The 16,490-nt window shown below is 50.5% G+C and overlaps 2 protein-coding genes across 2 annotated transcripts; both read left to right on the forward strand.

Moving 5' to 3' along the window:
* Window positions 1–399: 399 nt before the first annotated feature.
* LOC307116173 (olfactory receptor 6Z7-like) lies at window positions 400–1,344 on the forward strand (the record flags this gene model as incomplete). Its single annotated transcript, XM_079799846.1, has 1 exon — window positions 400–1,344. One exon carries the CDS (start codon window positions 400–402, stop codon window positions 1,342–1,344), a length of 945 nt encoding a protein of 314 aa, XP_079655972.1.
* Window positions 1,345–8,623: 7,279 nt separating this feature from the next.
* On the forward strand, window positions 8,624–9,568 carry LOC307116175 (olfactory receptor 6Z7-like; the record flags this gene model as incomplete). Its single annotated transcript, XM_079799847.1, has 1 exon — window positions 8,624–9,568. The coding sequence occupies one exon, from the start codon at window positions 8,624–8,626 to the stop codon at window positions 9,566–9,568; it is 945 nt and encodes a 314-aa protein (XP_079655973.1).
* Between the last annotated feature and the right edge of the window lie 6,922 nt (window positions 9,569–16,490).

A 16,490-nucleotide genomic window follows, 5' to 3' on the forward strand; every position in this document is an offset into this window, starting at 1 on the left:
GAGAAATCAGATAAGGTTATTTCATTGACTTGGTGAGACAATGGCTGGATGTAGGGTGAGGCAAGGTGTAGGGAGACAGATTTGCAACATATTTTATGGTGTGTTTTTTTGGTTAATTCTCACCGGAGGATATTTTTTCCATTGATTTTTAGAGAGAATGGGAGTGAGGAGAGAGAGAGAGAGAGAGAGAGAGAGAGAGAGAGAGAGAGAAATTGATATAAGAGAGACAAATCGATTGGTTGCCTCGTGCACACACCCAGACCATGGCTAAGTATGAAACCTGCAACCCAAGTGCATGCCCTTCACCAGGAATTGAACCCTTGAACCTTTGGATGGAGGGCTGATGCTCTAACCACTGAAACACACCAGCTAGGCCTTATGGGTGCATTTATTTCTCAGATGGAGAGGCCCCTGGAGCTGGGCAACCTGACCCGAGTACAGGAGTTTGTCCTGCTGGGTTTGTCCACGAGGCCGGACGTAAGGGATGTCCTGTTTGCCGTCTTCCTGACCCTGTACCTGGCCACCCTCCTGGAGAACACACTGATCATCTACCTCGTCTGCGCTCACGGGGAGCTCCACAAGCCCATGTACTTCTTCCTGGGCCACCTGAGCTGCCTGGAGATGTGCTACGTGTCCGTGATCACGCCCAGCCTGCTGGCGGGGCTGCGGAGCGGACCCTGCCACGTGCCCTTCGCGGCCTGCATGACCCAGCTCTTCCTCTTCATCAGCCTTATCTGCACCGAGTGCACCCTCCTGGCCTCCATGGCCTACGACCGCTACGCGGCCATCTGCCACCCGCTCCGCTACCCGCTGCTCATGAGGCCCCGGGTCTGCCTGGGCTTGGCCGCGGCCTCCTGGCTGGGCGGGCTGCTGGTCTCGGTGGTCAAGACCTCATGCATCGCCAGCCTGTCCTACTGCGGCCCCAATGTCCTCAACCACTTCTTCTGTGACGTGTCCCCTCTGCTCAACCTGTCCTGCACCCACGTGGCCCTGACCGAGCTGGTGGACTTCATCTCCGCCATCGTCATCCTCTGGGGCTCCCTCCTGGTGGCCGGCGCCTCCTATGTGGCCATCGGTAGGGCGGTGCTCCGTATGCGGTCTGCCACCGCCCGCCGCAAAGCCTTCTCCACCTGTGCCTCCCACCTGGTGGTGGTGGGGATCTTCTACTCAGCCACTCTCTTCATCTATGCCCGTCCCAGCCGCATCGGAGCCATGGATCTCAACAAGGTGTTGTCTGTCATCTACACGGTGGTCACGCCCATGTGCAACCCTGTCATCTACTGCCTGCGGAACAAGGAGGTCCAGGCGGCTTTCCACAGAACCCTAGGCTGGTCCCGAGGCTGACCACCTGGTCTGGGCATGGAGGATATCTCAAGCTGTCAATACTTTATATTTTTATTGAGATATAATCTATAGACCATATATTTTACTCTTTAAAAATGTACAATTCTGGCTCTGTCCGGTGTTTCTCATGTGTCGGCCGAGTACGGAAGGGTTACAGCTCAGTTTCCTGGTCAAGGGCATGAACCTGGGCTGCAGGGTCAATCTCTAGCCGGGTTAGGTAGAGTGTAGGAAGCAACCAATCTCTCTCTCTCTCTCTCTCTCTCTCTCTCTCTCTCTCTCTCCTCCCTCCCTCCTTTCCACTCTCTCTAAAAAATCAATGAAAAAATATCATTGGGTGAGGATTAACAAACAACAACGATGAAAAAGAATCAGTGAATGAATGCATAAGTAAGTGGAACAACAAATAGGTGTTTCTCTTTCTCTGTTTCTCTCAAATCAATCAATAAAATTTTTTAAAAAAAATCTTGCATATGACCAAGCATGTGCCTGTTGTACTTATGGAGTGTTTATTGACTGTGTCAAACGAGGATCATCTTAGAAGGCTTCCTGAAACTTCAGTTTGGTGACCACATTCTCCTGAAAGTTTGCTATAAGTCCTTGGACCAGACTCGTCTCCTTCCCAATCTCTGGTCCTCCTCTGTCTCCATATCCACCTTTGCCACAGATCATTGAAGTAGACATGGAGTCAGATATATTTCTGTGTTCCCAGCATGCAGAGCACATTCTAGCACACAGTAGGGTGCCAATGCATGCTTATTGATATGGCCTAAAGATGGATTCCAAATTAGGTGTGCCTTGGCCAATAGGGATTCAGAAGGAAAAAAAATGTCCCCATCTGTTCTTAAATTCCACAGAGACTAGGGGAGGGAGGTCTTAGAGATCTTGAGCTTTGGTTTAAGCCAACTTCTCTGGCTGTGAGGACGGGAGGACCCACAGACAACACCCCAGTTCAGAGTATGCTGTGGGTGACAGTGTGAGGTGGGTCTGGAGGGGACTCCCTTTCAGGACCAAGGACAGCGCCCTCCGGGTGGGCACGTGCTCACACTCTCTTGTCTTCTGACTCCTGGACCCTCTGGCTCCATTCCTGAAAATCCTATCCTTGAGTGGATGCTCCGGCCACCCCGTCACTGACCAGAGACCCTAAGAAAGAAAGGGGTCCACCTGTATCCATTCTGATAGACCCGTTTCATGCAAGCATTCAGGTAAGGAGGCTGGGCAGCTCATTTGGGGGCCAAGAGAAAGGACTTTTCATCAAGATGGAAAGGAAGGAAATGGCTTTTATAATACACATCCTCTAAGGGCTCTCCTTGCATTATCTCCTTCCATCCTCTCAATAATCTCACCATACAGTTATGTATACAGCTCCCATTTGACAGATGGAGAGGCTAAAGGTCAGTAGGAGGAAGGACAAAATGGGTGATATTTAAAATGGGATGTTTTTGTTTTATTTTATCGATGATAGTATTGCAGATGTCCCTCACGTTCCCCCTTTTCCAACCTCTGTCCAGCCCACACCCCCATTCCCTCTGGCCATCACCACACTGTTGTCTGTCACCATGGTCTATGCATACATGTCCTTTGGCTAATCCCTTCAACTTCTTTAATCCAGTCCTTCCCCCCCCCCCGCCAACCCCCGCTTCTCTCTGACAGCTGACAGTCTGTTTCATGTATCCATGCCTCTGGTTCTATTTCCTTTGTCAGTTTATGTTGTTCATTAGATTCCACAGATAAGTGAGAGCACATGGAATATGTCTTTCTCTGGCTCATTGTGCTTAGCATACTCAGCTTCAGGACCACCCATAGTGTTGGAAAGAGTGAGAGGAATGCTTGATTTCATATGAGTAGGCAGTAGAGGATTTGGATTTGGAGTTCAGGTGCACGTGGTTCCAAAGCTTGAATTCTATGATTAAAAATTGATTTTAGAAAGGGGGTGGTGGGGGGAAAGAGGTTTGTTGTTCCTTTTATTTATGCATTCATTGGTTGCTTCTTAAAATATATTTTTATTAATTTTTTACAGAGAGAAAGGGAGAGGGATAGAGAGTTAGAAACATCGATGAGAGAGAAACATCGATCAGCTGCCTCCTGCACACTCCCTGCTGGGGATGTGCCCGCAACCAAGGTACATGCCCTTGACCGGAATCGAACCTGGGACCCTTGAGTCCGCAGGCCGACGCTCTACCCACTGAGCCAAACCAGTTAGGGCACCCTGGTTGCTTCTTGTATGTGCCCTGACCAGGGATCAAACCCACAGGCTTAGTGTTTGGGGCAACACTCTAAGTAACTGAACCACCCAGCCAGGGCCCCGAATTCTTTCTGTTACACCAAGATGTCTCCCTGGGATAACTGCAAAGGAAGGGCTGGGTTGGGAGCTGAAAACCTGGGCTGAAGTCCCCAACTCTCTGAGTGACTCTGGCCAAAGCGAGCTCCCAGCTTCCTGTCTGTGCTGGTGCCGTCCCTTCTTCCCGGGCTGCCCATCCTTCTGCTCACTTTCTAACTTTCCAATTTCCACGAGTCCCTCAAGAATCAGTTAAAATGTCAGGTTCTATGTGAGGTTTTCCCAGTCCTTCCCTCTGAAGGAAATGCTCCTTCATCAGGCCTCTACCCTGCCTTGTTGGTTGCATGATGGCCTTCTCTGTTAGAAAGGATTCGATTCATATGCCAGCCCTGAACTGGCTTGGAAGTCAGGCCAAAGCATAGCGACACCATACAGATTCAGGCACAGGGGATGTCTTCCTGACAGAGAGGCAGCCAAGTCTAGAAAAATGACCACTGGCTTCTGAATCAGATAGTTCTGTGTGTGGCGGGCGGATTTGCCCCCACCTGTGTGGCCTTAGTCAGGTTTCCTCACCTCTCAGAGCTTTCATTCCTCTTCTGGAAAAAATAAAGCATGGGATAATTGTTCACCCACAGGATGGCGACAACCTGGATTAATGAAATAATGTACAGATCATAGTCCTAGCTGGTGTCGCTCAGTGGTTAGAGCATGAGCCTATGCCCTGAAGGGTTGAGTCTTTGATTCCCAGTCAAGGGCATGAAGTTAGGTTGCAGGTTTGATCTCCAGTCCTGGTTGTTGTGCGTGTGGGAGGCAACCAATCCATGTGTCTCTCTCTCTCACATTGATCTCTGTCTCTCTCTGTCTCTCCCTTCCTTCCCTGTCTCTTCCTTCTATTCTCTCTTTAAAAAATCAATGGAAGAAATATTTGGGTGAGAAATAACAACAACAACAAAAGATATAATGTACATATCCTAAAGATGATACCTCGGTGTGTATGGCACGCTACTTAATAACAACAGCTGATATTGATTATTTATCATGGGCCATGAACGTGGCACATGACAACACTATCAGTCATCAAATCATCTCCAGTTTGTACATACGGAAACAAATTCTATGCGTAACTGGTCCACGCTATCACAGCTGTTCAGTGACAGATCCTGTGTTCAGAACCAGTAGTGGGCCTGGGTGGGCCTGGAGAGCAGTATGCTAAGTGACGTAAGCAGTCAGAGAAAGACAAGTACCATGTGATTTCACTGCCCTGTGGATTCTGATGAGCAAAATGAGCTAACACGCAAAATAAAGCCATGCTCATAGATAGAGAGCGGGCTGACAGCAGGTGGGGGTGGGGGTGGGGTGGAGGGATTGAGCAAAAAAAAAAAAGAGAGAGAGAGAGAGAGAGAGAGAGAGAGAGAAAACTGAGAGGAAGAATTCATGGACACGGACAACAGTGTGGTGATTGCTGGGGAATGGGAAATGGGATGAGGTGGAGGAGGGTATTGGTGGGGTAAATGGTGATGGATGGAGAGTTGACTTGGGGTGCTGAACACACAATACAGTGTACAGATGATGTGTTGTAGAATTTTGCACCTGCAATCTGTATCATAATTCTGTTAACCAGTGTCACCCAATAAATTCAATTTTAATAATATGTGCATGGAAAAAAAAACAGTGGAGATATTACAGAATTTGAGATGAAGATAGGTAGAGCCATCTTTTTTTCTCAGAATATATATTGAGCACAGCATGTCCAAGTTCAGCTACTAAGAAAGCATCAGATCAGTGAAATAACCCAGTCAGAGAAAGACAAACACCACAGGATCTCACTTACAGGTGGAATCTAATGGACAAAATAAACTGAGCAACAAAATAGGTCCAGAGGTATGGAAGCCTGGAACAGAATAACAGACACCAGAGGGAGGGGGCAGGAAGAGATTAACCACAGAAAATATATGCATATATGCATAGCCCATGGACACAGACAATAGTATGGGGAAGACTGGGGGTGGTTTGGAGGTTGGGGGAGGGGTGTAAAAGGGAGAAAATGGGAGACATATGCAATACTTTCAACATTAAAGAGCATTAGATAGACCCCCCAATATCTTGTCCATCTATATGCCCCCTCTGTGCCTAGCTCAGTGCTCAGTACATTGTTCAGGCTCGAGAAATGTCTATGGGATAAAATAAAAAAAAAACCTAAACAATGGTTCTGCGCCCTGACCTTCGTCTGAGAAATTCCAATGTCGCCTTTGGAATGAAACGGATTGCTTCTGACTCGAGAGAAGCCATAACCACCTCTCTGGCCCCGAAGCTGACTGGCTGTGAGACCTCATAGCGTGGTTGAGTCTGGACCAGGGGCAGAGAGAGGACTTAGGGACAGAAGCTGGACCAGGGAGGACGTGGGTCGCGGAAGAGCAAAGTCCGACGAGAGGAGGGAAGCGCCCAAGGAGGAGGGCAGGGGAGGCGTTGTCCCTGGGAGCCCAGGGGAGCTCAGGCAGCAGGTGCTCACCTGCTGGGCTGCAGGCGCGTTCAGCACCGCGGACAGCGGCCTCTGGGAGGGACGGGCCTCGGCTGCTGTGAGGGGCCGTTTCAGCACCGCGGACAGCTCCACGCGCCTTGGGACTGAAGGGGACAGAGTTGAGCAAGCTCAGCGACATTAGCCATTTAGGGAGAGACAAATATCACAGGATCCCACTCATATGTGGACTTTCATGAACACAATAAACCTACGAATAAAATAGGTCCAGACACATGGATGCATAGAACAGACGGACAGATCTCAGAGGAGATGGGAGTGGAGGGGATGGGAAAAGATTAACCAAAGAACTTAGATGCATACTAGAGACCTGGTGCACGAAATTCATGAACAGGAGGTGGGATGGGGTCCCTCAGCCCAGCCTTTACCCTCTCCAATCCGGGACATCCCTCTCACCACCCTGGACCGCTGGCTCCTAACCGCTCACCTGCCTGCCTGCCTGATTGCCCCTAACTGCTCTCCCCATGCCGGCCTGATCACCCCTAACTGCCTCTGCCTTGGCCCCCACCACCGTGGCTTTGTCCGGAAGGACGTCTGGTATAATTAGCATATTACCCTTTTATTATTATAGATAGATATAGCCCATGGACACAGACAATAGTAAGGGGAAGGCCTGTGTTGTCGGGGGAGTTAGGTGGAGGGGGTCAAATGAGGAGGAAATGCGGGACATCTGTAATACTGTGAACAATACTTTAAAAAAATGCTATTAACCTCGGGGCTTCACTTAATCTCTTCTCACGCAGACCAAAGGCATGATTTCTAAACAACGCAATCTCATGCAAGAAAAACCCCAGGGCTCTCACTTCACATTTGTAGCCTCTGGAAATCTTGGTGGTTTTGTTGTTTGTTTTGCTTTTAATAATAAAGAAAATGGTGCCTATGTTGCAGGTTATTGAAAATGTATAAAATGTTTTATTAAAAGGATCCACCCGGGACATAGATATATGCAATAAATGTTATCTCCATCTTTATAGTGAAAGTTGGGGGTGGGTGGCATATAGTCCTGTGTAGAAGAAATCAGGAATGAAATTTTCTTTTCTTTTTCTTTTTCTAGAAAATCACCACAGCTCACTTTCTTTGCTAATAGATGTGGTAAATTTCAGTAAATGACATCAAGTCAGTTGGGAAATCCTGGAATAGGGAAATAAGGATTTTTCTCTACTTCAACATACACAGGAGAATCACCAAAGTTCAGTGTAGAATTGTGTTTTTATTGATTTTTTTTAAAGAAAGAAAGGACAGGAGAGAGAGAGAGAGAAACATCAATCTGTTGCCTCCTATCCACGCCCAACCAAGGATCAAGCCTGCAACCTAGGTATGTGCGCTGACTAGGAATCGAACCCATAACCTTTGGTTGCATGGGGCCTCAGACTAACACTAAGTCCCCGGGCCAGGGCCATGTGGGAATTCTTTTAGGCCTGAAGTACTTCGGGGCATTTGGGAAAGTGAAAGGGTGCCCATGGTTAGGAGAGCAGGACCCATGACATGCATTAAACCTGGAGCAGGAGGCAGGGATGCGAAATTCAGAGGCTTGAAAGCCATAAGGAACATGAAGTTCATCCTATATAGTAAAGAGGTGATATGCAAATTGATCATCACGATCTCGCACAAGATGGCTGCCCCCATGTGGTCACAAGATGGCCACCACAGATGGCCAGCAGGGGAGGGCAGTTGGGGGTGATTTTGCTGGCAGGGGAGCAGTTAGGCATCAATCAAGCTGGCAGGGGAGTGGTTAGGGGGTGATCAGGCTGGCAGGCAGAAGTGGTTAGTGGCAATCAGGCAGGCAGGCAGGTGAGCGGTTGGGAGCCAGTAGTCCTGGATTGTGAGAGGGATGTCTGACTGCCAGTTTAGGCCCGATATGATCGGGCCTAAGCCAGCAGTCGGACATCCCCTAAGGGGTCCCAGATTGGAGAGGTTGAAGGCTGGGCTGAGGGACACCCCCCTAGTGCATGAATTTCATGCACCAGGCCTCTAGTTCTAAAACTAATGGGGAAATCTGTCCATTTTAAGCAGGAGACTGGCCCTATATGATCTACTATTTTGAAAAAACCCACTGGCTGCTACATGGATCAGGACTGCGCTGGGCGAGGATGGGAGCAGAGGGACCAGATACGGTTATTTCACTGACTCAGGTGAGAAAATGCCTGGGTCTAGGGCGATGCCAGGTGTAGAGAGGTAGATTTACAATGTATTTTATGGTGTGTGTTTTTTTGTTCATCCTCACCCAAGGATATTGTTTCCATTGATTTTTAGAGAGAGAAGAAGGGAGTGAGGAGAGAGAGAGAAACATCGATATGAGAGAGACACGTAGATTGGTAGTCTCCCTTAGGTGCCCAGACCAGGGCTGAGGATTGAACCCGCAACACAGGTTCATGCCCTTTACCAGAAATTGACCCTTTGGTGCGAGGGCTGATGCTCTAACCACTGAAACACACCAGCTAGGCCTTATGGGTGTATTTATTTCTCAGATGGAGAGGCCCCCGGAGCTGGGCAACCTGACCCGAGTACAGGAGTTTGTCCTGCTGGGTTTGTCCACGAGGCCGGACGTAAGGGATGCCCTGTTTGCCGTCTTCCTGACCCTGTACCTGGCCACCCTCCTGGAGAACACACTGATCATCTACCTCGTCTGCGCTCACGGGGAGCTCCACAAGCCCATGTACTTCTTCCTGGGCCACCTGAGCTGCCTGGAGATGTGCTACGTGTCCGTGATCACGCCCAGCCTGCTGGCGGGGCTGCGGAGCGGGCCCTGCCACGTGCCCTTCGCGGCCTGCATGACCCAGCTCTTCCTCTTCATCAGCCTCATCTGCACCGAGTGCACCCTCCTGGCCTCCATGGCCTACGACCGCTACGCGGCCATCTGCCACCCGCTCCGCTACCCGCTGCTCATGAGGCCCCGGGTCTGCCTGGGCTTGGCCGCGGCCTCCTGGCTGGGCGGGCTGCTGGTCTCGGTGGTCAAGACCTCATGCATCGCCAGCCTGTCCTACTGCGGCCCCAACGTCCTCAACCACTTCTTCTGTGACGTGTCCCCTCTGCTCAACCTGTCCTGCACCCACGTGGCCCTGACCGAGCTGGTGGACTTCATCTCCGCCATCGTCATCCTCTGGGGCTCCCTCCTGGTGGCCGGCGCCTCCTATGTGGCCATCGGTAGGGCGGTGCTCCGTATGCGGTCCGCCACCGCCCGCCGCAAAGCCTTCTCCACCTGCGCCTCCCACCTGGTGGTGGTGGGGATCTTTTACTCGACTTGTATCTTCATCTATGCCCGTCCCAGCCGCATCGAAGCCACGGATCTCAACAAGGTGTTGTCTGTCATCTACACGGTGGTCACACCCATGTGCAACCCTGTCATCTACTGCCTGCGGAACAAGGAGGTCCAGGCGGCTTTCCACAGAACCCTAGGCTGGTCCCAAGGTTGACCACCTGGGCCTGGCCATGGGGGAGATCTCAGTGTATTAATGCTTTTTATTTTTATTGAGATACTAGTGTCCCGGTGCACGGATTTGTGTACATTGAAAGGAAATTAATTAGAACTATTTTAATATCGCTATTAACGTCTTGCTAATGAAAAGAAAATAGGATTCTACCGAGTCTCCTATCTACCTACTCCAGGACTTCTGTGAGGATCAAATGGGATGAGGCACGGGAAAATGCTTCACAGACATTTGGTTCAAGTGTAAAATGTTTGCACCTGGCTATAAAGCAAGTCGGGTCCCTGGGCTGAAGAAACTCCAAGGATGCTAGTCGCTAGGGAGAGGAAGTTGGGCATTGCTACTTGACGCCATTACCCGGTGCCCACAGCGACTGTTTCTGGGCTGGGCTGTGGGCTGCATTTTGCGACATCGGGTCTTGGTAGCGTTGGCTGCGATTTGGTGGGGTGTTGCTGAGGGGAGGGGTGGCAGGGCCCATGTCCCACTTGGGGGAAGCCGAGTGTTGGTTTGTCAGAGCCAGGTCCATGGTGCTGTTTATTTTTAAATGGCCAGTGTGCGTCATGGAAGCTCCTGCGCTGAGCGTCGGCCCCCTGGTGGTCAGTGTGCATCATAGCAACCTCTCAGATGGATGGACACAGCCTTTTATTTATATAGACTAGAGGCCCGGTGCACAAAATTTGTGCACGGGGGGGTGGTGTCCCTCAACCCAGCCTTCACCCTCTCCAACCTGGGACCCCATGGAGGATGTCTGACTGCCAGTTAAGTGTCTAAACTGGAAGTTAGACATCCCTCTCACAATCCGGGACCACTGGCTTCTAACTGCTCGCCTGCTTGCCTGCCTGACTGCTCCTAACCACTTCTGCCTGCCAGCCTGATTGACACCTAACTGCTCCCCTGCCAGCCCGATTGTCCCCAAGTGCCTTCCTCTGCTGGCCCAATCACCCCCAACTGTTATCCCCTGCAGGCCTGGTCCCTCCCAACTACTCTCCCAAACTGCCCTCCCCTGCTGGCCTGGTCACATCCAATTGCCCTCCCTTGCAGGCCTGGTTGCCCCCAATTGCCCTCTCCTACTGGCCAGATCGCCCCCAACTGCCCTCCCCTGCCAACCTGATTGGCCACAAACGCCTTTTCCTGCTGGCCATCTTATGGCGGCCATATTGTGGTGGCTATCTTATGGTGGCCATCTTGTGATGACGTCATGCAAGGACGTGACACCACCTAGGCTTTTATTATATAGGAAAATCTTCAGACTAGAGAGTTTACTCTTTAAAAATGTACAATTCCGGCCTTGGATGGTGTTGGTCAGTGGTTAGCATGTTGGCCCAAGTATGGCAGGGTTACAGGTTAGATTCCCAGTCAAGAGCATGTACTTGAGCTGCAGGTTTGATCTCTGGCCCAAGCTGGGGTGAGAGCAGGAGGCAACAGATCAATGTCTCTCTCTCTCCCCCCTTCCTCCCTTCTAACCCCTCCATCCCTCCTTTTCACTCTCTCTGAAAATCAATGGATAAATTAAAATAAATTAAAAAAAATAAAGAGGTACAATTCTGGGGCGTTTTTGGATATTCACAAAGTTGTGCGAGCATCACCACTATGTAACTGCACATTTCATTGCCACCAGAAGAAACCGGTACACATCAGACAGCACTACCAGCCCCCTGTCCCCTGGCCCTAAGAGCCCACGAATCTTTCTGTCTCTGTGGATCTTCCTGTTTCAGACATTTCACATAAATGGAATCATACCTCACTGGGTGTTTCGTGTGGCTTCTTTCACTTAACATTATGTTTTCAAGGTCTGTGTGTGTTGTAGCCGGTGTCAGTACTTCACTCTTATGAGTGATTCTCTCTCACCATTGATGTTTCTCTCTCTCTCCCTCTTCCTTCCTCTCTAAAATCAATATAAATATCTTAAAAAAATAAAAGCAAAACCAATGAATAAGCAAAACAGAAACAGACTCAGAGACACAGAGAACAAACCGATGGTTGGAAAATGGCTGGGTGATAAAAATGAATTTAAAATAAAAATAAGAAAATGATAAGAGACACGTAAGAGGCAGACCTACCAGATGCAATGCCTGGGTCTTATTAGGACACTCATTCAAGCAAACAAACTGACAGCTGGGGAATTTGAACACTGACTGTGTATTGGCTGACGCCCACATACATGGTGGGTGGGGTGGGCAGTGGTTGACTGGATCCACCAATTCAAATGTTAATCTCTCCGGGAAACACCCCTACAAATACACTCAGAAATAACGTTGAACTAGATATCTGGGCGTTCCATGGCCCAGGAAAGTTGACAAACAAAATGAACTAAAGGCCATACTTGATTTGGATTTGCTAAGCTTTTTGTTGTTTTGTTAATCCCTTACTCAAGGATATTTTTCCATTGGTTTTTAATTTAAAAAAATATATTTTATTGACTTTTTACAGAGAGGAAGGGAGAGTGATAGAGAGTTAGAAACATCAATGAGAGAGAAACATTGATCTGCTGCCTCCTGCACACTCCCTACTGGGGATGTGCCCGCAACCAAGGTACATACCCTGGACTGGAATCGAACCTGGGACCTTTCAGTCCACAGGCCAACACTCTATCCACTGAGCCAAACCGGTTAGGGCTCCATTGTTTGTTTTTTAAATATTTTTATTTTAGAGGGTAGCAAGTAGCTGTGTGATCTTGAGACATTAAATAATTTTCTAAAGATATTTTTATTGATTTCAGAGAGGAAGGGAGAGGCGGGAGAGAGAGAAATATCAATGATGGAAGAGAATCATGGATTGGCTGCCTCCTGCACGCCCCTCAATGGGGATCGAGCCCGCAACCCGGGCACGTGCTCTGACCGGGAATCAACCTCGACCTCCTGGTTCATAGGTTGATGCTCAACCACTGAGCCATGCCGGCTGAGCTCCACTGATTTTTAGAGAGAGTGGGAAGGAGGAAGAGAGGAGGGGGAGAGAGAGAGAAATACCTGTATGAGAGAGACACATTGATCCTCCCAGAAGTGCCCTGCCCAGGGCTGGGGATCGAACCTACAACCCAGGTACATGCCCTTGACTGGGAATCTAACCCACCACCCTTTCGTGGTTGGGCCAAAGCCCTAACCACTGAGCAGCAGCACCAGGGTGAATTTGCTACGTTTTCGCCCAATGCACTTTTTCTGTCCCCGGAGTCTATCCAGGATGCTACGTTACATTTAGTCCTCATGTCTCCTTAGGCCTCTCTGAGCCATGACAGTCTCTCAGACTTTCTTCGATTTGGGTTACCTCGACTTTTTTATTTTTAATTAGAGGCCCGGTGCACGAAATTCGTGCATGGGGGGGGGTTTCCCTCAGCCCAGCCTGCACCCTCTCCAATCAGGGACCCCTTGAGGGATGTCCGACTGCCCATTTAGGCCGGATCCCTGTGGACATCCCTCTCACAACCCAGGACTACTGGCTTCCAACTGCTCACCTGCCTGCCTGCCTGATTGCCCTTAACCGCTTCTGCCTGCCAGCCTGATCACGCCCTAACCACTCCCCTGCCAGCCTGATTGACACCTAACTGCCCTCCCCTGCTGGCCTGGTCGCCCCTAATTGTCCTCCCCTGCAGGCCTGGTCATCCCCAACTGCCCTTCCCTGCTGGCCTGGTCTCCCCCAACTGCCCTCCCTTGCAGGCCTGGTTCCTCCCAACTGCCCTCCCCTGCTGACCATCTTGTGGCGGCCATCTTGTGTCCACATGGGGGTAGCCATCTTTGACCACATGGGGGCGGCCATCTTGTGTGTTGGAGTAATGGTCAATTTGCAGATTACTCTTTTATTAGATAGGATCATCACCAAGGATATGTTTTTATTGATTTTTAGAGAGAGACCGAGACAGAGAGAGAGAGAGAGAGAGAGAGAGAGAGAGAGAGAGAGAAGCATTGATCCGTTGCCTCTGGAACTTGCCCTGACAGGGGCTTGAACCCAAAACGTAGGTATGTGCCCTGACCGGGAATCGAACCCTCAATGCTTTTGGTGCAGGGGATGATGCTCCCGCCAACCGGGCCACCCGGCCAGGATGTCCTGATGGTTTGGAGAAGGACTGTTCAGGTGTATTGTACAGAGGCTCTTCGTGGGAATTGGATGGTGTTCGAGATGAGAATGGGGCTATGGGATTTGGCAGGAAGGCCACAGAGGTCAAGGGCTCTCTCAGCCATCATGTCAATGGGACACATGGTCCACATGACGTATGACGGTTGACAGGACCTTGAGTGGGTTGTGTTTTCCGGTGTCTCCCCAGCAAAGTGACTCTTCTCAGGAATTTTGTAGACTGACCCTCTGTTGGGGATTTGTTGGGTAACAAATATTCTTTTATTTTAAAATATATCTTTTTAAAAAAGATATATTTTATTGGTTTTTTACAGAGAGGAAGGGAGAGGGAGAGAGAGCTAGAAACATTGATGAGAGAGAAACATCGATCAGCTGCCTCCTGCACATGCCCCACGGCGGATGTGCCCGCAACCAAGGTACATGCCCTTGACCGGAATCGAACCTGGGACCTTTCAGTCCCCAGGCCGACGTCTATCCACTGAGCCAAACCGGCCAGGGCTTCCCATTGATTTTTAGGGAGAGTGGGAGAGAGAGGGAAAGATAGAATTATCCACGTGAGAGAAACACACGAATGGGTTGCCTTCTGCACGTGCCCCGACCAGGGCCCGGGGCCAGGGAGGAGCCTGCAACCGAGGTACGTGCTCGTGACCGGAATCGAACCCGGGACCCTTCAGTCCACAGGCCGACGCTCTATCCACTGAGCCCCACTAGCCGGGGCCCACCCGTATGTGTTAATGGAGCATCTACCATATCCCACGAAGTTCTGCCCGCCGGAGAGGCGGCAGTGAGCAGCCCACAGAGGCCTCTGGGTCTTACGCCCCGGTGCCCGGTGCGGGGAGGTTGGTCGTAGACCAGGAAGCCAGAGTTTCTGACTTCTGCACTCCTGACGTGGGGGAGGGACGCGTCCTTGCTGTGGGGGAGGGGGAGCCCTGTGCATTGTGGGATCGTGAGCAGCATCCCTGCCTTCTACCCACTAAATGCCGCGAACACCCCATCTTTTGCAAGTGTGACAAAGAAACATACTCCAAACATGTGCCAGTAAAGAAACAGAGAAGGTCAGTTTTAGGCCCCTGGCTGGGTAGCTCAGCTGGTGAGGGTGTTGTGCCAACACACCCAGGTTGCAGGTTCGATCCCTGGTCCGGGCACAGACAAGAAGCAAGCAATGAATGCATACAGACGTGGAACAACCAATCGAGGTCTGTCCGTCTGTCTGGCTCTCTCTCTCAAATCCATCAATAAACATTTTTTAAAAAGAAGATAATTTTAGCTCAACCGGCATGGCGTGGCTCAGTGGTTGAGCATCGACCTATGCCCGGGTTGCAGGCTCCATCCCCAGTGTGGGGCGTGCAGGAGGCAGCCGATCCGTGGTTCTTTCTCATCATGGATGTTTCTATCTCTCCCTCTCCCTTCCTCTCTGAAATCAATAAAAAAATATATTTTAGCCCTGGCCGGTTTGGCTCAGTGGATAGAGCATTGGCCTGTGGACTGAAGGGCCCCAGGTTCGATTCTGGTGAGGAGCAAATGCCCGGGTTGTGGGCTTGATCCCCGGTAGGGGGCATGCAGGAGGCAGCCGATCCGTGATTCTCTCTCATCATTGATGTTTCTCTCCCTCTCCCTTTCTCTCTGAAATCAATTTAAAAAATATTTTTAAAAAAGAATGTTGTTAAGTAAAACAAAATAATAGATAAATAATAGATTTAAAAAAAGAAGAAGATAAGCCCTAACCAGTTTGGCTCAGTGGATAGAGCGTCGGCCTGCAGACTGAAGGGTCCCAGGTTCAAATCCGGTCAAGGGCACGTACCTTGGTTGTGGGCACATCCCCAGTGGGGGGTGTGCAGGAGGCAGCTGATCAATGTTTCTCTCTCATCAATGTTTCTAACTCTCTATCCCTCTCCCTTCCTCTCTGTAAAAAATCAATAAAATATATTTTTTAAAAAAGAAGATAATCTTAGTCTTTCAGTCATTCAACAAGTGTTCACTGAGTCTGCTCCATGCTGGGTGCTGTTCTTGTCACTGAAAATGCAAACAGGGACCTGGACAAAGCCCTGTCCTCGTCCCCGTGTCTGTTTTACAAAGGAAATCAGCCCGGCCAGCGTGGCTCAGTGGTCCAGCGTTGACCGATGAACCAGGAGGTCGTGGCTCCATTCCCAGTCAGGGCACATGCGGGGGGCTGGGGGGGGCATGCAGGAGGAGGCCGCCGATCAGTGATTCTCTCTCATCATGGATGCTTCCATCCCTCTCTCTCTCTCCTTCTCATTTCCGTGCTCTGAAATCAATAAAAATACAGTAAAACAAAACAAAACAACAAAGCCAAAGAGGAAACCACCTCTCATGGAGCTGAAACGCACACGGCTCAGCAGTGCCACTCTGGCTCCGGCCGGAAAATCTCTTCCTCCCTCGCCACCCTGGCCGGTGCCCTCTCAGCCAACGACACCCACAGGGAGCAGGCACCGGCCGGTCCGCAGCTTCCTTCCTAATGAGCTCAGCGAGTCAAAGTTCCTCCGAGGCTCCCAGGAGGTCCGGGCCGCCCGCTCCTAACGAGCTCGGAGCCCCGGTCCCCGGTGGCTGGCGACTGGGGGTGAGTGGAGGCCAATTAGTCCGGTCCCACCTGGCCGCCCTGCAGCTGACCTCAGCCCCCCTCGCCCGGCGGGGACCTCTCCTGGGCACGGAGCGTGTTGGCGGAGTTCTGGTCCGTGGGGAGCCGCCAGGAGCTTCGGCTTAATGAGAAATTGGCACTGGTTGCGTTTCTGGGTCCTTAATGAGGGACCCGGTCTCTCTGGAGACACGAAACTTTGTAGTCAGCCCAGTGGCCAGGGTGAGGATGTGTTTCCTCTAAGGGCCATGG

Source organism: Cnephaeus nilssonii, assembly GCF_951640355.1.
Source record: "Cnephaeus nilssonii genome assembly, chromosome: 20".
Classification (NCBI taxonomy): domain Eukaryota; kingdom Metazoa; phylum Chordata; class Mammalia; order Chiroptera; family Vespertilionidae; genus Cnephaeus; species Cnephaeus nilssonii.